The sequence below is a fragment of the Rhinolophus sinicus genome, linkage group LG14 (genome assembly GCF_036562045.2).
Source record: "Rhinolophus sinicus isolate RSC01 linkage group LG14, ASM3656204v1, whole genome shotgun sequence".
Lineage (NCBI taxonomy): Eukaryota > Metazoa > Chordata > Mammalia > Chiroptera > Rhinolophidae > Rhinolophus > Rhinolophus sinicus.
Window position 1 is genome coordinate 43,921,768 of NC_133763.1, and position 22,004 is coordinate 43,943,771.

The 22,004-nt window shown below is 54.2% G+C and overlaps 2 protein-coding genes across 3 annotated transcripts in view; one reads left to right on the forward strand and one right to left on the reverse strand.

The window, feature by feature from the left end:
* Window positions 1–22,004, reverse strand: part of ST7L (suppression of tumorigenicity 7 like) — a 120,299-nt gene that overhangs the window by 23,414 nt on the left and 74,881 nt on the right. The gene's annotated exons all lie outside the window — the stretch shown is intronic.
* WNT2B (Wnt family member 2B) lies at window positions 4,400–21,897 on the forward strand. 2 transcript variants are annotated; one of them, XM_019730427.2, is made up of 5 exons: window positions 4,400–6,540; window positions 12,206–12,426; window positions 13,498–13,775; window positions 14,464–14,728; window positions 17,642–21,897. In XM_019730427.2, the coding sequence occupies exons 1-5, from the start codon at window positions 6,350–6,352 to the stop codon at window positions 17,869–17,871; spliced, it is 1,185 nt and encodes a 394-aa protein (XP_019585986.2). In that variant the 5' UTR covers window positions 4,400–6,349; the 3' UTR covers window positions 17,872–21,897. The 2 variants fall into 2 exon arrangements, with proteins under 2 accessions (XP_019585986.2, XP_074174606.1); XM_074318505.1 differs by lacking the exon at window positions 4,400–6,540 and adding an exon at window positions 11,169–11,592.

Sequence of the window (22,004 nt, forward strand, 5' to 3'; positions counted from 1 at the left end):
GATGACTTGAGAAGAATCTGTGCACATATTCATGGGCTATGTGTGCAGAAGGGGTGGGTTCTGGGTTGTTCAGGAACAGGGGAGAGCTAGAATGATTTCTCCAGCCCTAGAGAGGCTGTAGAAAAGGAGATGGGGGAGGCAGACTGGGATTATGAAAACCCTTCTTTGAAGGCTCAAGCCTAATGAGGTTTCTTATACAGCGAGGGCAGTTGCTTTGGGCTTTTCAGGCATAACAGAGGGAGGAGAACGTCGGCCCTGCCTTCTCCAGAAGCTGCACACACACACACTCACACACACACACACTCACCCTCCTTCTGCGCTGTGGGTGTCCCTGCCTGGCAGAGGCCCCAGCACAAAGAGGATTAGAAAGATGAGCTAATCTGGTTTGTATCCCAGAAAGGGACCTTGTCCACCCTGATGTTTAAGGGGGTGAAGGAGTGAAGAGTCCTCCTTTGGGGGCCTGCTGGCTGACAGTATCAGATACTCCTTCCCACTGGGGTCCGATGGATGCTGAGGTCCTGACTTCAGGGTCAAATTTAGGGAGCAGAGAAGCAGAGGCCACAGACAGCGGGTGGACTGTGCTACAAGAAACAAGAGAGAAAGAGGCCCCCACTGAAGGAACTACCTCTCCATCCTACTTGTTTCAACAGTGAGGAAACTGAGGCCAGGAGTTGGAAAGTGACCCTGAGTCATGCAAACCATGCATGGCTGAGTCGGGGATAAAACTCAGGTTTTCTGATTTCTTTCAGTCTAATGTCCTTGGACTGTATTGCAGGGACTACTGAGGAAAGTGTGAAAGAGAGGGCAAGAAAAAGAGAGAAAGAGGCAAAAAGAAACAAGGATACACACGGAGAAAAATACAGAGAGGAACACACAGAGATTGAGACTGAGAAAGCCACAGAGAGTCAGAAAATACCTGGAGAGATAGATGGGGAGAGTGAAAGAAGAGTGTGAGAGAGACAGAGAGAGTCATACAGATTTATACAGAGAGAAAGATGGAGAGACAGATACACACCAAAAGACGGAGAGTGACAAAGACTGAACTGATAAGAATCTGAGGAGGGCCGGCCTGGTGGCTCAGGCGGTTAGGGCTCCATGCTCCTAACGCCGAAGGCTGCTGGTTCGATTCCCACATGGGCCAGTGGGCTCTCAACCACAAGGTTGCCGGTTCAACCCACAAGGTTGCCGGTTCAACTACTGGACTCCTGCAAGGGATGGTGGGCTGTGCCCCCTGCAACTAGAAAAACGGCAACTGGACCTGGAGCTGAGCTGTGCCTCCACAACTAAGACTGAAAGGACAACAACTTGAAGCTGAAGGGCACCCTCCACAACTGAGACTGAAAGGACAGCAACTTGACGTGGAAAAAAAGGCCTGGAAGTACACATGGTTCCCCCAATAAAGTCCTGTTCCCCTTCCCCAACAACAACAACAAGAATCAGAGGAGGAAAGGCAGAAGACAAAGACACACAGAGAGACAAATGAGGACAGAAAGACAAACACAGAGAGATAGGAATAGACACCGAATGGCAGAAGTGAGCCAGAGAGAGACAGACCCAGAGAGATGCAGAGAAGAGACATGGGAACAGCAAGAGGCAAGTGAACCAAGGAAGGCAGAGTGGGAGGGACGCAGATAGGAGGCTCTGCAGCTTTTTGTCCTTTGGAAGAAAATCTCACTTCCAGATCATTCTGGGGCCCAGAACAGGTGGTGGGGAGAGAAAGTGAGTTCCTGCTTAGACTACTTCATACAAGCAGATTGGGAGAGGGGGGCTGGGGGCAAAGCGGGAACCACCCTCCCTTGGGGTTAGGCTGGTCAGTGACCACCCAGGATCCCAGCAGCACACCCGTTGGCCTCACACAGAACCTGGGCCACCCGCCCAGGATGGCTGTCAGCCCGCCCACCGCCTGGCTCCAGTCTGATTACAGCCAAAGTGCTAAAAGGCTCCACCCCCAGGCCCCACCTCCCAAGCCTCCCCTCCTCCTTCCCCTTTTCCCTCAGCTCCCTCTTTTCCTTTCTCCTGGGCCCCTTGGGAAGCAGTCTACCCCGTTTGGCCACTGGCTGGGAGGTAGGGGGTCCCTGCCCTCCCAAGCCCCCTTCCCTGGCTTGGGGCTGGATGCTCCTTCTTTCCAAAGACCTCTTGGCCTGATCTCTTTGAGACACGTCCCACGCCTCGCCTAGGAGCCCATAAGTACCAAGGAGAGGCTGGTCACACGATGTACAAAGATAGATCCCCACCCCAGCCCTCTTTAAAGCCCTGCGTCCTTCCCATGTTCCCTTCTCTTCCCTAGACACCTGCATGGGGAGGCCGAGGAGGGATACACAGGGCAGGGGGCTGGGCACTGGGGGCCTGTGTGAACCTGGCCTCATTTCAAATGAGACTTGCCTTGGTTTGCAAAGAAATCTCAGGAAAGGCAGCTCAGGGCCCCTTATGCAGGCAGCAGGCGCAGGAATTCCTTGACTCCCATCCAAGCCTCCCCCCAGCCCCTTCTCAGTCTTTCTCTCTGCTTGTTACCATCCACACCACCTCCCACCCACTGGGAAAGAGAGAAGGTCATCGCCAAAGGGGCCCGGGGAAGGAGGGGCCTCCTGGGAGGGGGGGTAGGCCCCGCGGAGTAAGTGCTGTTTACCCACACCCCAGTTCCTTGAGCTCATCTCCACTCCCATCCAAGGGCCAGTAGAAATTCAAAGTCAGTCACACACAGCGGAAAATAGAGTGCAAGACGAATCTTAACTCGAAGTGGCCCCAGGAGGAGCAGAGTAGGAAGTGAGATATCAAGGGTGAGAGAGCACCCACTTCTGAGAGGGCAGGAGGCTATGGCGCCCCCTTGAGGAAGAAGGAAGAGCTGGCTGGGGGAAGCTGTCCTGCTGAGGGCCTGGGGTGGGGTGGGGGGGCTCTGGGGTCCTCTCTCGGGTCTCTGCTGACATCTGCAGCGTGCAGCCATGAACAGCCAAACCTAGTGTGACACCCTCAGGTGGCTTCATTGTATTTGCAAGAAAAAGTCTTGGAATAGGGCATTTTCACGCATTCTGTGTCATTTAGGGTGCCCTGGCCCGTGCCGGGCACGCAGCAGGTGCTCAGTAAGTGCCAGAACGTGACTCCCAAATCAGTGACTCTTCCCCTGGCTCCCATTCTGGTGGGCTGGGGGGGTGGGGGTGGGAGGGAGGAGCAGGTCAGGCGCTAGCCTGAGCCTCCGGCCTTGACCTTCTGCCTGGAAGCCCCACAACAGGCCCTTGCGTGAGGAGCTGAGCTCTCCAGTAGTGTCTGGGACCTTGAGACTGGAAGTTTATTTTGAGATTTGGAGCTCCAAAGTGGCAGATCCCGGAAAACCTCTTCTCTGGCTCCGTATTTGTTCTCTGGTTAAGTGGTTGAGTACAGCTCTTGCAGTCAGCTGGCTCCTGCAGCCTGGGGTTCCTCCTGGGGAACTGAGGGCCCAGAGGGGAGGGGAAGAAGAGGAAGAAGGAGCAAAGCCCCATCTTGGATTGTCCACTCTATGACAGAGGTAGCCTGTAAGCATTGGGGAGAAGGCTTGTTCCCTCACCCACTTCCCTCCCTCTTTGAGCTGCTGATGTTTCTAGGGGCCCCCTCAGCTCTGCAACATAGTTGAGCGTCTATGTTGTGCCAAGACACGGTCCCACTTGACTATAAAGACAGCTGAAGCCAAGGAAGGGGCCTCGTAAGTGAGGTTGGGGCCCATGTGGGCGAGTCCACCCAAGGTTGGGGCTGATGTGATCATCTTCAGCTCCCCACCCTGCAACCTCAGGCCCATATGTAGAAATAAACACAGGGCCAGAGTCCCACCCAAGCCTGAGCACACAGAGGAGGCTGGGAGAGGCTGCTAGAGCTTGCAGACTGCTGCCCAGCATCAGGGTGGGGCTGGGAGGAGGTGACCGAGTGGTCCAAGGGAAGGGGCCCAGCCAGGAACGAGCCTGGGTCCATTCCTCTCTCACCTGCCCCTCTCAGGGGAGCTCAGCATCGAATCTGCTGCTGTTTTAGGAAACAGAAGGGCTGACTGGAGCCTCCCAGACCGAGAGGAAGAAGGGCACGGGAAGGGTCAGCTGGTTGGTCTCTGTATTCAACGCTCTCCCACTTCCATCCAACTCCAGTCGAGCCCCACTTTCCACCTTCTCCCCCCAGAGGTGGGCACCTTCTCCCCTGCACGACCTGGCCCACCCGTTACCTATCGGAACTCTCCTCCTCCTACGCTCCCTCTGCTCCGGCTGGCTGCCCCCCTTGCCAACTCCACCACACACCGGCCCACTCCCACCTTGGAGTCTGTGCTGGCTGCTCCCTCAGTTTGGGGTGCTCTTAAGCAAGCATCTGCCTGCGTATTCCATGCCTCCTGCAAATCTTGACTTGAATGTCACCTTACTGAGGCCTCCTGGATCATCCTGGCTACAACTCTGTTTCCCCACGGCTTTCTAACACATTATAGGTTTTACTGAGGACGTTTACTGTGTTTGTCTGTCTTCTCCCAATAGAGGGTAAACTCCGTGAGGGCACAATTATTCTGTTTTACTTTGTTCACTGACGTGTCCTCCGGTTAGCACATGGTGGGGAATACATAAATATTTGTTTAATTAATGAACGCACTCTGCCCTCTGCCACAGAAAGTGAGGTAAAGGAGAAAGAGGTGGGGAGAAGAGATAAAGGGCCCTCCGTGCCCCCCTTCATCTCTGCCTCGGGGATGTCTGCGGCGCCTCTGCAGCCAGATGCTCCCTGTCCGCTCACACTCTAGCGTCTCTAACAACCAAGAACTGACAGTGAGTTTGGGGTTGAGGGGGGTGGGCAGTTTCCAGCGCGTTGTTTACACCAGGGCTATATAGTTTAGATAAGTCACGGGGATAGACAGGCACCAAAGACACCTGGGAATGAGGGGCTAGGTGGGAGAAACTGAGGTTGGAGAAGGGGTTGGGGCCAGATACCAGGTGAACTCCAAGTTGGAAGGCCAGAGCTTTGAAGAGAATTTTTACGTCTCAGTAAAGGCGACTCGGGCCCCAGAGGCTCTACCTGTCAGCCTGGGAAGCGCGGTGGGGGGCTGGGGAAGCGGGGAGTCACTTTTAGCAGTCAGCGCCTCCCACCTCTTCCCGATCTACCACGCCCCCAGGCGGTGTGCGGAGGGGGGAGGAGGGAGGGAGCCGTGGGGAAGAGGAAGGGTGGAAAGGCGACGGAGAGAAATGGCTCCGGGGCTTCCACTCTCTCAGCGAGACTCCCACCCCTCTGTTCGGGAAGCCGCCCAGCTGTTTCTGATTCTTCGGTCCTCGCAGCCCCGCCCGATGGGGTGGGGACCGAGGCACCCGGGATGCCGAGGGAGACTAACCTCTGTTGAGCCCCGGCGATAAAGGGTGGGGAGGCCGCGTCCGGTCCGCAGGTGTGCCCACTCCTCTTCGGCCATCGATTGCAGGGCAACAGGCCGGAGGGAAGCAGGGAGACCGGGCAGGCGGGCGGGAGCCAAGTCTAACGTTGTTTGGGGGGTGCGGTGGGCCGAGGGTCGGAGGACCAGGGGCAATGAGCCCTAGAGGAGAGAAGCCCCTACCTGAAGCCGGCTGCCCAAGGCGCCCCGGTTGGCACCGTTGAAAAGGGAGTAAAGCTTCTCCCGCAACTTCCCGTGGCAGAAATTCTACCCATTTCACAGAAGCGCAAGAACGGAGAGAGGACCGGAGGAGAGTGCGTTCTCTGTGTGCTCAGCTCCAGTATTACTGTAGGTTAGCGGACAGGGGCGGGGGGAGTGTCTGCCAGGCCCCTCGCTCGCGCTCCTGGCCGTCGCCCACGGAAGCCGGGGTTGCCGAATGAAGGGCGCTAGGACCCGGTGGGGCGGCGTCGGCAAGGACTGGGCGCTCGGGGCGCCGCTGCGCCCCTCGCAGCCTGCCGGAGCAGGTGGGGGCGCGGGGTGGTGCTGCGCCCCGGCGCCTAGGGGCGGAGGCGGCCGCCACACCTAGGGCACAGCGGAGCGCCGGGGCTGCGCGGGCGGAGCCGCCCTGAGGGCCGCGCGTGTCCCCGGCCTCGGCCCCGCCCCGTGCCGTCCAATGAGAGCCCGCGGCCGGAGGGGCTGTCCGCGCACTCTGCCCGCAGCCCCACTCCGCGCCGCGGACCCCCTGACACTGCGCCCCGCGCACGAGCAGCGCACCCTAGTCCCCGCGCTCGGCGCGGCATCATCGGCTTCCGGACACCGCTCCCTGTGACCCTCTCCGGGTCCCTGCGCCCCGGCTCCTGGAGCCCAGGTGCCCCTAAGTCCCCAGCCGACGGCGAGCCTATGGCCCCCCAGGGGGGTGAGTAGGAGCAGCTTGAGTCCCCCCAGCCGGTGCCGCATCCACGCCCCTCCGGGCCGAGCGGCGGGAGTCCCGGGGGAGCTATGCTGAGGCAGGGTGGTGCGGAGGACGCTGCGCAGCTCTCCCCTTGGCGTGCCCGCGCCCCTGTCTCCGCGCCAGCGCTCAGACCCGCGGCCCCCGACGGCTCCCGGGCTTCGGCCCGTTTCAGTCTTGCCTGTCTGCTGCTGCTGCTTCTGCTGCTGACGCTACCGGCCCGCGTAGACACGTCCTGGTGGTGAGTACGGCTCTCAGGGTTGGGAGGGTGAGGCGTTGGGTCAGAGAGGCCGGAGGGCGCGGAGGGAATTCACAGCTCCCGACACAGGCTGCTCAGGAGACCAGGTTCGCTTCGACGGAGATAGCGACATTCCGGGCAGGACTGTCACTGAAGTTCGGGAGTGATGGGGTAGGAGGTGGGAATGGGGGACAGGGGAGCGCCGCGCCTTCCGCGCCGGATAAGGTGGGTGCTGGGTATTCGGAACAAGGACGCCCGGTGGTCGAGGCTTTGCAGACCCCCATATGCTGTGCCCCATCTATTTCAGCTCAGCCCTTTTAGGGCAAAAGCTACCTTCCGAGTTTCTCTCAGGGTGGATTCAAGAAAGCAATCGCCCATCTGGGGCCTTCAGTGGCCATCCAGCAGGAACCCTTGATCGCCTACAGTCGCCAGCTGGGAGGTGGAGAAAGGGGGCAGCTGGCGAGGGCGACGTACCTCTCGCTAGTCTGCCCGACTCGGTAACGCGCTAAGGCTTTGGCGAGGCAGCGGCACCCCGCGCAAGTTTTAGAAACGGAATCGTGGCAGAAACGACCCCATTAACTCCCACGATTAAAACAAAATGCTTGCGTGTGCATAATTTAGGCATCCGTCTTCAGCCTCTGTTTTCAGGATGTCACGTCGAACCTTGGTATCTCCCTCCCGTCTTCCTTCTTTTTCTTCCCCAGGTGACCCTCTCTCTCCCCTCCAAGAACTAGAGGTTTCTGGAATCCCAAAATATTGAGACCCTCTCTTCAGATTTCTTGCAGGCCTTAAGACTCCAGACAATTCACAAGAGGGCAGATGAGGCAAAAGATATTAAACCCCCCCTGGACGCCTGTCTGTGCTCTCCGGACCCCTCCCCACTCCTCCTCCCCCCAAACCCAGGATGGCACTCATCTTTTTCTTTCAGGCGAAAGAGCTGCTCTCCCTCCTCCCACACCTTGGGGGGGGGGGCAGGGCAGGGGGGAGAGTTGACTGAGAAAAGAATCTTCTCATCTTTCCTCTTCACCTCCCCCCCATCAAGCTGGCCTGTTGGACTGGGCTAGTGCTCCTCTACCCAGGCAGTGCCCCCCTTCCTCTCCTTGCTCTGCTCCTCCCCACCCCTCCCCCCACCCCCACCACCTCAAAGTGTGGTCTCTTCTCCCCTTGCACCCTGTGGCTTTTCTCCTCTTGACTTGGAATCCAGGCTGGAAGGGTGAGGGGTAGCTGGCTGAGGGGCCAGCGAGCTTGGGCCGCAGCTTCCTATCATTTCAAGATGCGTCTCTCTCGCCATCCCCACCCCCACCCCCACCCCGTTTTCCTGTTTCAGAAAAATCTCTCTTTTGGATCTTTTTTATCTCTACAGTGTTGGGGAAGGCAAGGAGGGGGGTTCTGGATGGGGGAGCAGGGAGGCCCATATCTTACATCTGGCTTGCAACATTCCTTTAGAAATGGGAAGAAGGGGACGACGAGAAGAGCCTCTCAGAGTTCAGAGTGAGCTCAAAGCCAACCGTTACCGTCAAGGGCTTAGTTTGGCTGGGGACTCCCATCTCCAGTGGCCCTGTAGAGAGAGGATGCAGGGACCACTGCGCAGCCTTATCCATCCCAGGTGGCACTGTGCTTTAGGGACTCGATTGCTACCAGCTTGGGAGGCTGTCTTGGGGACCACTTGGTGTTGAGGTGAGGATCCTGGTAGCGGTTCCTAAAGACCCATTTGGGGTTCTTCCTAGTCCCCATTTTGTCCCCTTGGCTACTCCCTTTCCCTTTTTCTTTCTCTACTACTCTCCCACCCCACGCCACCCCACCCCACGTAGTTCATATTAAAGATTTTTGGAAAAACTCCTAGGTAGGAGAGCTAGCTAGGGAGGCAGGCGGGTTTAGCTGTCCCTGTGAAATGGACGAAGGCAGCAGCCAGGATGGGGCGTGAATACAGAGGTTATTTTTGTCTCCTTGCCTCACACCTGTCATAGCTGCAGGCCCCCGTGCCTGACTCAGTGGGCATCACTGCTGGGATAAAGTGGAAAGCTGCTTTCTAAAGGCAGGGCAGGCCCCCAAGAGAATTCTCTCTCCGTTGGGGAAAAACCCAGCGAGGTTGACATTCTGTACAACCCCTGGAAGAGATGCTATTGGCTGTGTCGGGTTCCACTCTGGAGCAGAAGCCCTCACTGTCCCCAGCTAACAGCCTGCTCTTCCTCGAACCCATCCCCTTCCTCTCCAACCACTCTGCTCTCCCATCTTTAACTGGAGGAGGAAACAATGGTCTCTTCATAATCTATGATGAACAGAACAAGAGACGGGGCTCCGGGCATGCGCTTTCCTGTTCCACTTCGCATTCTGCAGGGGGCTGGATGGAGGGAACCACAGGGCAGGACGGCGTTCATGGGTTCACAGAGGCCGAGGAGCACGGGTGTGACCGTTACCAACATCAGCTGCCACTCAGTGCGCCCTTGCTGCGCTCCAGACACTATGGCCAAACCCCTTATGAGCATCATCTTCCGAATAATCCCCCAATCATCCCGTGAGGCAGATACTATCATTATCCCCATCTCACACATGAAGACAGGAGGGGAGTGGTGAGAAACTCAAGTTCATGCCAATTTTGGAGCCCGACTGGCACACTCAGTTAAGCGTTACAGGCCTCTCTTGCCCTGGAGTGAAAACGAGCTCGGACTTGGGAGTGAGATGTCCTTGGTTCACCTGGTTCTCCTCTGACTAGCGCTGACGGACAGTACTCTCCCTGAACCTCTCATTTTCTTCACCTGTAAAATGGAGATCTCTTTCTCAGGGGATTTTTGTGTTGAAAAATGTTTTGTAAACTGTAAAGTACCATATAAATGATGTTGTATTGAGAGATTCAGGGAGGGTGACAGTTTTATCCCTTTGTTCAAAGCCCTCTATGGGCTGGGCTGAACCATGTGCACGAGGAGCTGTAACGAAAGGGGGAAATAAAAAGAGGATCCCTGGCCTCGTTAAAAAGACACACCCGTGAAACCCCTGCAAGTAGGCTGGCGATGCCCACAAGGAGTCAAGCCAGCACTGAAATGGAGTTTCTGGCTGGCTGGGGGAGAAAGGGAGGTGGGGTTAAATCAGAGCGGGTAGGTGTGTATTCAACAAATAGTTAAGGACCTACTATGTGCCACACTGTTCTAGGTACTGGGGATGCTGAAATGAACAAAAGCAACAGAAATCACTGCCTTCGTGGAGCAGGGCACCCAAACCAGCTGGGGGTGCTCGTAGAATGGGGAGTCTGACCCAGCAGGCCTGGGAAGGGGCCGCAGGGAGGCACCACTTCTGACAGACCTCCAGCCGATGCAGCTACTGCTGTCCTGGAGCCCACACCTGGAGTAGCCAGGGGCTGGAGTAGAGTAGGACATAAGTCACTTTGTCAAGGAAGGGATGTGAGTTGATCAAAAGCAGGTAGAGAACATTCTGCGGTAGGAAGCTGGGAAGGAAGCGAACAGAGCTAGAGAGTCAAGGGCACCTCGCCCCCCAACTCAGCCCAAGCTGGGGGTGCGTCTTTGTGCCCCTAACAGCTAAGCTGAGTGCTTGGCACATGGTGGGCATTTGGCAGGCATGTGTTGAATTGAGAGGAGGAAGGGCTGGCCCTCAGGCTCAGTTTTATTGGAGGGCCCCACGCCATCGACAAGGGGCTGACCACTGGTCAGCAGGCAGGCGCCCTGCTCTGCAGAATCCTAAAGTACTACTCAGTGGGGTGAGGGTGGTAGCAGGAGAAACTGAATTCCCTTCCCATCTTAGATACGGAACAGAGGTTCCCACGCTCAGTGAGGATGTAACAAGAAGGACCAACGTGGGCTGCAGCAGAGTGGATTTAAGTCAGACCACAGGAAGGACTTTTTGCCAGTTTGGCCTGCCTCACTCCAGACTGTCTCATGAGGGCTGGATTACTGGTCTCCCATTCCCATCCAACCCCCCTCTTCCCAAGCCCAGTAAAAAAACAAACACCCATTGCCTAAGGCAGTACTCAGGACTGAAGTGGGGAGGCAGAATGGTGGTGAGACAGGGACAGGCTCCAACTCCAACGGTCTTGATTCTCCAAACAAAGCACCGCGGCAGTGGGTGTAACTCAGGGCTGTGCGTCAGGCGGCCCTTTCCGGCCTGGCCCAACCCGGGGTGTTTATTTTGTTTGTTCCTGGAAGCTGTTGCCCTGATGGACAGTGCCGGACGCTGATTCCATGGGATTTCTCAGTGGTGGGTCAGCCCTCTCACCCCCCCACCCCGACAGATGGGCCCCATCAGCTCTGCCGAGTCCCAGAAGAGGCAAGCATCAGCCCTCCTTCTGTGGGTCTGAGTTGGTGTCACCAGTGGTGATCCAGTCTGTGGGTGAGGGCCGGGTGTGTGAATTGTGGGGGGAGGACATAGAGCCCAGAGCAGTTCAGCATTTCCCCTGTACCCACTGGCCGCCCTCCCTTCTCCTCACCCACTTCTAGGCCCATGTTGAGGCCTTTACCAAACCATCAGCTCATTTACAGCCCAAACTACATCTTTTCAGTCTGTTAACAGCAACTGCCCTCCTTGGCCCCCACCTGTTCAGTAAAGAGGAGAGAAGGCGTCCTTTGATGTGTTAGGACAGGAGAATAGAGAATTGCCAGCAAATCAAGGAAGGTGCTGGGTGTTGGAGAGCTAGAAAGCGAGTAGTAGGAAGTGGGTGAATGGGTCATTTGATGGCCTGTGGGGAGAAAAGGTGATGACATACTCCTGTCTTCTCTCTGCAACGTCTTCCTGAGGCTGGTGGTGGAGTCCAGGGCTGAGTGTTTGAATGAAGAGAAAATACTGCCTTGAGGAATTTGAGAATGACTAGCAATCCACCTACGTTTGAGGAGCCCACCCCACAGGATCTTCTTATAATTGTTCCTAGTGGGCTAGAATATGGGGAGTGTCACCCTCTCGCTTTATTTTGGCTTTTAGCTTCCTGCTACAACAGCCCTCTGCCCATGCAGGCCCACCCAGGACATACTACCCTACAGGCTGGGGGGAGGAGGATTTTGAAAAACTGAAGACTCATTGGTTAAAAAAGGCCACGGGGCCTGGAAATAAAAGGTATGGAGAGGAGGGCTGGGAGTGGGGTCTTTCTCCCCAGACCTCAGCCTGGGCAATGAGGGTTTTTAGCTCCATGGGTCCGACTAGGGTTACAAACGTTACTCATAATTGCCCACGATGTCTCTTCCCACCGGCCCCTCCCTGTCTCCATCCTTCTTCCCTCAGACCATGTCTTCATGGACCAGCCATGTAGGACAGGCCTCTTACATGTGGGTGTAAAAGTGTTGTCTCAGACTCTCGTTTTGTTAGTTTATTTTTCCATGAGGCTCTTAATGTTTATTAAATAAACAGGCAATGGGTTTATGTGACATGCCCACAGCTTCTTGTGTATGTGACACATGCCTGGCCTGTGTTCTGGGAGTGTGTGTCACTTTGGCCTTTGGCTGGGGAACTGGTGATGGTGGGAGACCGCTCAATTACTCTCTCTGCAACTGTATAACTATTTCTCCAGAGCTTGTGGGGAATGGTTCTACCCAGCAGCCTTAGGCAATGTGGGTTGGGGAAGGAAAAGGAATGAGTCCAAGGTCTAAATGCCAAACTTTTCCCCTGCAAGTCCCCCCCTCATGCAGAAAAAGAGCAGGGATGCTCTGACAGGGCCATCTCCACCTTGCAGGTACATCGGGGCCTTGGGGGCCCGCGTGATCTGTGACAATATCCCTGGTCTGGTGAGCCGGCAGCGGCAGCTGTGTCAGCGCTACCCAGACATCATGCGCTCGGTGGGCGAGGGTGCCCGAGAATGGATCCGAGAGTGTCAGCACCAGTTCCGCCACCACCGCTGGAACTGCACCACCCTGGACCGGGACCACACAGTGTTTGGCCGCGTCATGCTCAGAAGTAGGGGCCTCCCCCACTCTGCCTAGCTCCTTCCCTTGCTGTGCTTGGGGTGGTGAGTGCGTAGGGTAGGCGCGATCCCTGGCTCGTCTCCTCCACACTCCTTCATAATCAGGGAAACAGTTGTGGGCAGAGCACAGGACACCGTTGGGAACAGACCCTCAGGACCTCAGATGTGTGGCCAGGGGCCCCTCTAAGTGCCCGCGTTCTGGGATGACGGGATGGAGGAACAGCACGCCCAAGCACCTCCATCTTATTCCTCCCTCACTGCCCTCACTAACGCCCAGCCTGCGGGTTTCCACGCACTGTCTGGCTGAGGACTAGGTCCGCTGCTCTGTTCTCAGCTCACCACCACCACTGCCCTCACTCCCAGCCTCCAGCACCACAGTAATGGGAGCACAGGATAAACAGAAAGGTGATATGTAAATATTTGGAGAGTCAGAGGCTTGGCCCCAGCTCAGCACAAAAGCTAAGCAGAGCTAGACAATAAACTAGGAGAAAGGGAATGAGATGGGACTCCGGAGGTGTCGAGGTGTCGGAGGGACAGGGCTGATGATTCATCAGTCCGCAAGAGCAGGGAGGGAAGGAAGCAGAGAGGGAAGGAAGCAGAGAGGGAAGGAAGCAGGCAGCGAAGGCAGCCTCTCTCTCCAAACAGGCTGACCCCTGGGCGAGGGTCTCTGTTGTGGAGGAACTGTCCAGCAGAGTGGGCCTGAAAAGGCCTGGAATGTGGACTCAGCTTAGCTGCGCCAGGGTTGGCACTCAGTGGGGGAGGATGATTCACCCTGAAACTTTTCAATGGACGGACCGAGGGAGTTTGGAAGGAAGCAAGTGTACAGGTCAACCCAAGAGGTCAGATGTACAAAAAAGTGGCTAGAAAGTGGTGAGAGCTAGGGGAAGGGGCCAGATACTCTGGGGAATGTTGTTGGAAGGAAAGGCCCATTTGAATAAAGGGGGTGCAGGGGTTGCTCTGGGAAGGAGAAAGAGGAGAGATTTCACAGTAGAACGTTGTGTGGGCTGAAGAAGGGGACAGACATGGCCTCTTTCCTGAACACACCTCTGCCTTGTTCTCTCTAGGTAGCCGGGAGGCAGCGTTTGTGTACGCCATCTCCTCAGCAGGGGTGGTCCACGCTATCACCCGTGCCTGTAGCCAGGGTGAACTGAGTGTGTGCAGCTGTGACCCCTACACCCGTGGCCGACACCATGACCAGCGTGGGGACTTTGACTGGGGTGGCTGCAGTGACAACATCCACTACGGCGTCCGCTTTGCCAAAGCCTTCGTGGATGCCAAGGAGAAGCGGCTGAAGGACGCCCGGGCCCTCATGAACTTACACAACAACCGCTGCGGGCGCACGGTCAGTGCCCACATCTGTGCATGTGCGTTCGTACGGGCTGGGGGGGGGGGGCCCGTAGGTGTGACCACGGACTAAGTGTGAAGGTGGGAGTGCTGAAGGCTTGAGGGTCACTTCCAGAAGCCCCAAACCCCAGGACAGGAGCAGTAATTGCAAGGGTTCAGCAGGTGCATAGTCTTCACACAGGTGGAAAGGAGGGAAAGGTGGAGGAAAGAAGGGAACTAACTTTTTAGGAAGGAAAACAATGCCTCCATAAAGACTGAGGAGGGTAAGAGCTTGTTCTAGTCAGTTCACTGGTATTTATGCACCTGCTATGTGCCCTGTCCTGTGCGGGGAAATGGTGTGTTACAAAAGTAGAAGGCATGGTACCCTCAACTCTAAAACCCATGAAAACCGGAGGACGTGCCAGCATACTGTAATCACGAACAGAATCCTGTGGCTCTAAAGGTCAAACGGCCTGGCATGAGAAGGAAAGACTGTTGGTCCAGGAAGGTTTTCTAGAAGAAGTTCTTGAATTGGATCGGGAAGACTGAATGGGATCTGATGGGGGTGAGGAAAACCAGTGGCTCCACGAGCTCACCGGGCCCCGGCCCAGCAGGCCTCAGGGCACTCCCGCATTTGCTCCTCGGGATGAGCACAGAGTGCCCTGACCACTGCCTCGCCCCCCCTTACCTGCCTCCCCACCTACCAGGCTGTGCGGCGGTTTCTGAAGCTGGAGTGTAAGTGTCACGGCGTCAGTGGCTCCTGTACGCTGCGCACCTGCTGGCGGGCACTCTCAGACTTCCGCCGCACAGGGGATTACCTGCGGCGGCGCTATGACGGAGCTGTGCAGGTGACGGCCACCCAGGATGGCGCCAACTTCACAGCCGCCCGCCAAGGCTATCGCCGTGCCACCCGGACTGACCTTGTCTACTTTGACAACTCCCCAGACTACTGTGTCCTGGACAAGGCTGCAGGTAAGGAAAGCAGGTGGGGACGTGGAGCCCCAGTTCTTAGCGCCGGCATCCCCGGGTCGTCAAGGTGGGTTCAGCCTCAGGACTCAGGGAGATGCTGCGGGAGGAGTCCGGCTCCTCCTGACAGGAAGACCTGGTAATGAGATGTGCCCAGTCTGCACAAGCAGAGAGGAGAGGGCACTGAGCTCCTTGAGGCCTGAGGTCTGTGTGATGTACAGGAGCGACAGATCTGCTCAGTGCGTGTTAAATGACCCACCCATTCTCATTACTGAGCAATGTGTGCGCTACACAGAAGCAGAAGATGTAGCCTTAAATCTTTGGCTCTTTACAATCGAGCTAAGAAATGAGATGTAACAGGTAGACAGATGCAACTGAAAAAGAGAGATGACTGAAGCAGTCAAGAGACGCTGCTTTGAAAATGTGGAATGTAAGCTGTTTCTTGGAGTGCGAGGATTATCTGGACAGCTAGAGAGAACAGGCAAGTATCGTCTACATATCAGCAGAGCGGTAGGTGGGAAAGTGCATGATCTGTTCCAGGAACAGAGAGAAAATTAATCTGAGTGAAGACTTCAGGTCAGGGAGATGAAAGGTAGAAAGACAGGTAGGGATCAGACCATGAGCGACCTTGAAGGCTTAATCCAGCGTGCAGCCACGGAAGAGTCTAAAACGGAGCTGGGGAAGCAAGGCAAGAGGAGACCCCTACCAAAGGCTAACCATGGCAGAAAGCAGCAGATGGTTGTTTTCATTCTGTTCCAGACACGTGTGGTGGAACTCTTGGGGCTGCTGGAAGGTGATATGGTACTCCCCCAAAAGACTGGAAGTTGCCATCCTGGCTCATTTTTCAGGCTCAGATAGGTTAAACTCGGCCCCACATGCTATGCAACAGGACTGTCTTCCCCCGGTTAGTGTCATGGGCTCCCAGACCCTTCTCTGCAGACTCGGCAGTCAGGACTTGGGGGCAGACACCTCAGCTGTCCCGGGTGCTGTCTGTTTTCACTCCTCACTGTCGTTCCTGGGGAGCCAAGTGGTTCGGAGTGAAACTGGGCACAGAAACAGGGTGGGGACCCCCCAAGTAACAGAGAAGGTGGTCTGTGTCCTGTGAAGGGTGCCAGGAGAAAGGTTGAGAGCCCTTCTGATTCTCCTAGTGAGCTTGTTTTCTTCTCACGTGGCATAACCGGGAGGGCTGCTCTCCGAATGCCTGGAAACCATTCCCTAAGCGGAGGTGTGAGCATGGGCTACCATACCTGAAACACACCTTTGGGGAAGGGTCTTTGGAGTTAGGAGGGAGGATGACTCCCACGTGTGTTGGTTTATCTCAGAGGCATAAAGTTAACTCTCATAAAACCCCAAGTAGGGCCTGGAATTCAAAGGGTCCTAGTCATCCCAGAAGGGAGTGTGGAACCAGGAATTCCCTCCAAAGCAACACTGTCCAATGAACTTTCTGTGACGATAGAAACGTTTTATGTCTGTGGTCTCCAATACGGTAGCCACTTAGCCACATGGGATTATAAAGTACTTGAGATCTATAGCTAGTGTGCCCAAGGAACTAAGTTTGAAAATGTATTTAATTGTAATTATTTTAAATCTGAACAGCCACAGTTGGCTAGTGGCTACTGCACTGGGTAAGTCAGCTCCAGAGTGTAGAAGAGGCTGCCGGCACCCAGGGAGGATTTAGGAGCCAGCCCTTGGAGTTAGGAGAGTAAGATGTAAAAGACCCAGTCGGCCCACACTCGAGAGCAGTGGTCTCCTGACATTTTGGATTGTATATTCCCATCATTAACAAAGAAGGTCTGAGCGTGTACTTCCAATATGTGTATACTTACTTCTAAATTGTATCTATGTTCCACTGTGCTAATTTGTACATTATAGAACATAATATAAAATATTTTAAATTGATGAAATTAAAACACAAATATGGAAGTTCTAGATTACTTCCCATATCCCAGTGAACGTGGAGTCTACTGTGACCCCCAGGTTACTAACTTTCCCATCCTGGGAAAGGGTTGGAGTAGATGTTGTCTGCGATCCCTCCGTCCAAAACCCTAACAACTGTATGGTCTGTTGGCGGGATCTCCTTTGCTAGAATCAATCAGATGAGGTCCTGAGCATTCTCTGTGCAGGGAATAACATCATCCCTACCCTTCAAGAGTTCCTGGTGGAAGGACGAAGGCAGGGGCGATTCTGTAGCAACTCCTTAGAGCTCTGTACGCCTCCAGCCAGTCATGCTGACCACTTCACCTCCTCAGCTGGACAGAGATTACAGACAGAACAATTCACTTAGACGCTATTATTATGCATCTCTCATAGTTTCATATGAGAAAACTAAAGCCTAGAGACATTAACTAACTCGCTAAGTCCCACAGCTAGGAAGTGGCAGGACTGGGATTTAAACCACTGACATCACTATTTAGACACTCTGACGTCAGGCCCAGGCTTTTAATGGCCAGACTACACTACTGCCTTGTATAGTACAACTTAATAAACTATAAACTAAGGACCAAAATACTGACCAATGGGAGCTGGATCAGTGTTGTGGCAACACTTGTTGGAAAAGAGAAATTATAGGTGTTATTTTTTTAAACTTTTTGTTACAGAGAAATTGAAACATAAAGTAGCGTCCTCACCCCGCTTCAACAATGACAAACACCCCCAGGAGAGGTTTGGAAGGGGGTCTGCAGGCGTGTGTTGGTAGGGAGGGCACTGCAGGCAAAGTCAGTGGTCTCGGGGAACCTTGATGTTGGGAAGAAAGCAGCCTGGTGCGGAGGGCCAGCAGGAGAGGAGCACTGTGGCTGGAGGGTGTATTTTTAGGAAAAGAGATTCTTGATGGTTTGCTTGCTCATGAGGATGTGGGTAAGGAAACCCGGAGCAGCTGAGGGAAGAGGTAACTTGGTTCTCACTCTCTCTTCCCCGACCTAGGCTCCCTGGGCACTGCAGGCCGAGTCTGCAGCAAGACATCGAAAGGGACAGACGGCTGTGAGATCATGTGCTGCGGCCGAGGGTATGACACCACTCGAGTCACCCGTGTCACCCAGTGTGAGTGCAAATTCCACTGGTGCTGTGCTGTGCGGTGCAAGGAGTGCAGAAACACTGTGGACGTCCACACTTGCAAGGCCCCCAAGAAAGCAGAATGGCTGGATCAGACCTGAACACACAGATACCTCACACACCCTCCACTTCAAACCTCCTGACTCAAAAGCACAAGATCTTTGCATGCACACCTTCCTCCACTCTCAGCCCTGGGCTGCTACAGTTTTTATTTAAGGACTTGGAGAGTAATCCAGAGCGACTCTGGTGTCCTGGCTGGTACCTTAGCCCTGGGAGGTTGATGGGATGTAAGAAACTGAGCAGCTCCCTGACTACCCTCTCTGGAGGTTGCAAGGGCCAGTGGAAGAGGTGGAGGGGTCTTCAGAGTGATATGAGTTGCACTAAAGCATGTGGTCAAGGCTCATTTTTCCTTTCCTTTGCACGGGCTTCCTGACACTTCCTGTGTGTGCAGAAGGAAGGGCACCTGGAGAGAGCTTCTTTTTGTTCCTGTCTGGCTGAGGGTAGATGGGATGCAGATGAAACCACAGATCTCCTCCCATGTCACTTTGAGCAGACTGCCTGGTACCCCCAAAAAAACTCTTAGGCTACAACCTTCTTTCATTATTGAGAGTTAGGTAAGAGTTAGCTATAGTGGACAAGGTTCCATTCATATGCTCATATGTTTATAAACTGCTGTGTTCTGCTGGGGAAATGATGTAAGTATACAAACATACATTCTCTTCCAGTCCCTCTCTCCTTTTCTATCTATATCAGACAGCACTGCCTCTTTTGCTCACTTTCTGCCTGTTCAAACTGAGTGGCATGCAGTGGTATCCATGCCTAACAGATTGTTACAATACCTGGAACATTCCTGAGAAAGTAATTTAGTAAGTCTGCCTAGGCCTTGAGATTTTATTCTTTAAACCATCATGCATTATTCTGGGTCTGCCACGTTCGAGACGTTTTGAGTGAAAGGTATATGACTCATGGAGGGGGGGAGAGGGTAGCAGTCCTCATCCCAAGGGCCCACGTGAGGCATCAGTGTAGAGAAGGCAGGTAGAGACCTCTGGCTTTGGCAGTTTTTGGAGAGAGAAGATCCCAGCCCTTGAAGCTGGGAGAAGGATGCAGTGGCCACAGAGAGAGGAGAGCTGGGACTCGGGGCAAAAGTGGTAAACAGCTTAGAAAGCAGCCTTTCCCCACTTAGCCACCAAATCTGTACTCAGTGACTCTCCAAGTCCTGCTGAGTCCCGTGGTCCACTCCATCTTTGGCTTCAAGGGGGAGCTCCTGCTATGCGACCACCCCCTGCTCACCTACGCTTGCCGTAGCGGAGTCTCCAGAGACAGCGGCCTTACTAAGCTAGGGGGAGGGCACGGAGTCCAAAACGCCGTGATGTCCTATTTGTATGTGACTTAAACAGTGGTTATCTCTTGCCTGTTGATAGTTTAAAGGAGCAGAGTGGTGTAGAAATTGGCGGTTATGACACACATGGTTTGAAATCACAGCTGTTTTTGATATTTTGAACAAGATACCCAAATTCTCTGAGCCTCATCTTCTCACCTATAAAATGAGGGTATGAACCTATCTCAGATACTGAGTTTTAATTGTGCCCAGCAGGCTCTTACCAAAGCCCCAAACTGGTCTAGCCCATCATGACGTACCACAGAAGTTTCCATTCAGGACTATAAAATATTGACAGCAGGCTGTAGATGAAGGGGTCTACACAAGGAGTTCTGAATACAGACCCCCCCCCCTTTCCCAAGTCCCTTCCCAACATCCCTGGGGGTCCTCACATGTTTGTGGTGCAGGGTTTCTCCGCACAGACAGCAGAAGGGAGCCATAGTTCTGGGCCATGAGGGCAGATGTATTTGGATGATAGGACTAATATTTGCGTAACCTGCTGAGACCTGTGTGGGAGAGTGTGGGGTGGTTTTTCTTTTGGTGAGGGGGTTTGCTCCGATTTCACATCCATTAACACAAAACATGAGCTAGTCAGGGCCCTTGTGGTCTGCGGTGAGGGGATTCCTGTGGAGAAATGGGACTGAGTGAGTCAGGCCAGGGGAATGTCTTCCTTGCAGAGTGGAGTCAACTGGATAACTGATGAGCCAATGGTGGGATTAAGGAGGGGGAAGCTGCGGGGGTGGGGGTGGGAGAGGAGCTGGAAGAGAAGAGCTTCTGACACCTTGAGCTGGGATTAAGAGGAGGAAAGCCCTAGGGTAGTGGCAAGGGAAGAGGGTCATAGTCAGTCTGAATTCAAGAGCAGTTGAACATATTTACATAAGGGTGCTGTCTTGTCTGCTGGGCTGCTGGGAAGGGCCTCCGGTCCCACTGAGCCCCTGCTCTCAGGAGAACACTCATTACCACAGCAATGATAGCACAGGCCTTCCATGGGAAATCAACCTGAATTAAATCTACCTGTGCTCTCTTCTCTAGTCCTTTTTAGTTCTTACCCTGTGGGAGGAAGTGGGCCTTTTCTGGTGTCTCATACTCTTGTGCTTTCCCCTGGGCTCCCAATTCTAATTCATAAAGACCCAAAGTTTGCATTTTCCTCTAAATGGTTAAGAGAAGAGTGGGCTATCCAGAAGTGAGAGGTTTGAGGTGAAGTGGATAGGGAGAGAAGAGGTCCGTGTAAGCCCCACACAGAGGCTATGTGGCCCCCAGAAGAAATGATGGCCAAGCAATTAAGTTTTCCGCTTATTCCGTAGCTTGACTCTGCATTCCGACTGGCTTTAGACAACTGGCATCCATTCTGCACTATACAAACAGAAACTAATTCATTTGGAACAAGCAACAAAATGAGAACTCTTTTTGGTGCAGTCAGGGCTGCGTTGGGTTCCGCTGTCCCTCAGCGTGGCCTCGCATCGCCCTCTCCCATCCGTCCTCCATCCAGCAGAGGCCTGTCCCTCAGAGCTGCTGTCTCTTATGCCCTCTCTCTCTTCCCGTCCTTCCTGTTGGTCCTCATTTCTTTTAACTTTTAATATTTAGGTATCATGCAGGCGGAAAATGCCATTTGGATACCACGTTAACTTAAAAGACATTATCCCTGTCCTTTAAAGATCTTAGAACCTTCTAGCAAAGGCACAAGACTGAAGGACCCCAGCTGCAGTCTGTAACCAGTTTCTTTATGTAAAAGTAAGGGTGCCAGCCTTAAGCTAGCCCTGCAGATAAGACCCAACTTGGAGTATTGCTAGCGTTGAGGAATAGCACTAATCCATACTCTTCCTTAGAATGCTGGAAAAAAATGCAATCAAGGACTTCAGGTTCTTTAAAAGAATCAAACATTGCCTGGCCCTGAGGGTCTATTGCAAAAAGTCTTGTATGTCGGTCTGACTCATGCCCACTCACTGCCTCATTTCTCTTCCTCCCTGTGGCAGAGTAATTTCTTCTTCCTCTCACCTCCCTCAGCAAGAACACCAACCACTAAGTCCTTGCCAAATTCTCAGCCCCACTCAGGACATTGGTTTAATGTAAGAGATAATTAGGATTTTCCCCCCTCAGCCTCTCTGAGGTTTTATTTAAACGTCCTCAGTGGTCAAAGGGCGGAAGCCCAAGGGAGGACGCCAGGGAGAGTATGTTTCTCATCCCTGGGAGGCCGTCAGCCTTGCTCCTGCAGCCAAATTACAGCACCAGAGAACAATGCGATGCATTCCTCGGCAGGTCGGTGGGACCCTGGGCGCCTGGGCCTGTGGAGAGAGGTGCCAGACACAGAGCTCTCCGAAAGCAATCCTGCAGAGCCGCCCCCTGGGTGCAGAAATGAAATACGGGAGAGCTTCACATTACACAGAGACCTGTAGCTCACACCTGGTTATTGATGGCCTTGGTGGAGGCCTCTGCCCCCACCCTCCACTTAGGAACTGCCTGCTCCTACGGGGGTTGGGCATCTTTGAAGCAATGCTGGAAAACAAAAGATGCTTCCTTTTCACTCATTGCCCTCCGTCAGCGTGCACAGGAGCCTGAGCATGGACACACACGTGAGGTGCACATATGTGGACGTGCACGTAGCTTCTCTCAGGGGTACAGGGGGTCTAGTCATCCTCCCTCTCCCCAACAATAAAAAAAAAGCAACTAGATTTCAATCAAACCTTTCGAAAATCACACCAACGGGTTCAACTATGATCGTGGCATATTAAACAGTTACGTTATCAACATGCAGGCAGCTCTTTGGTTTTTCCCTTGGGGGCTGGCAAGAGGAGGAGGCAGAAAGGGGTCAGTAGTGGACAGTGAGCGCCAGGCAAAGTGGCGGAGACAGAACTTCTC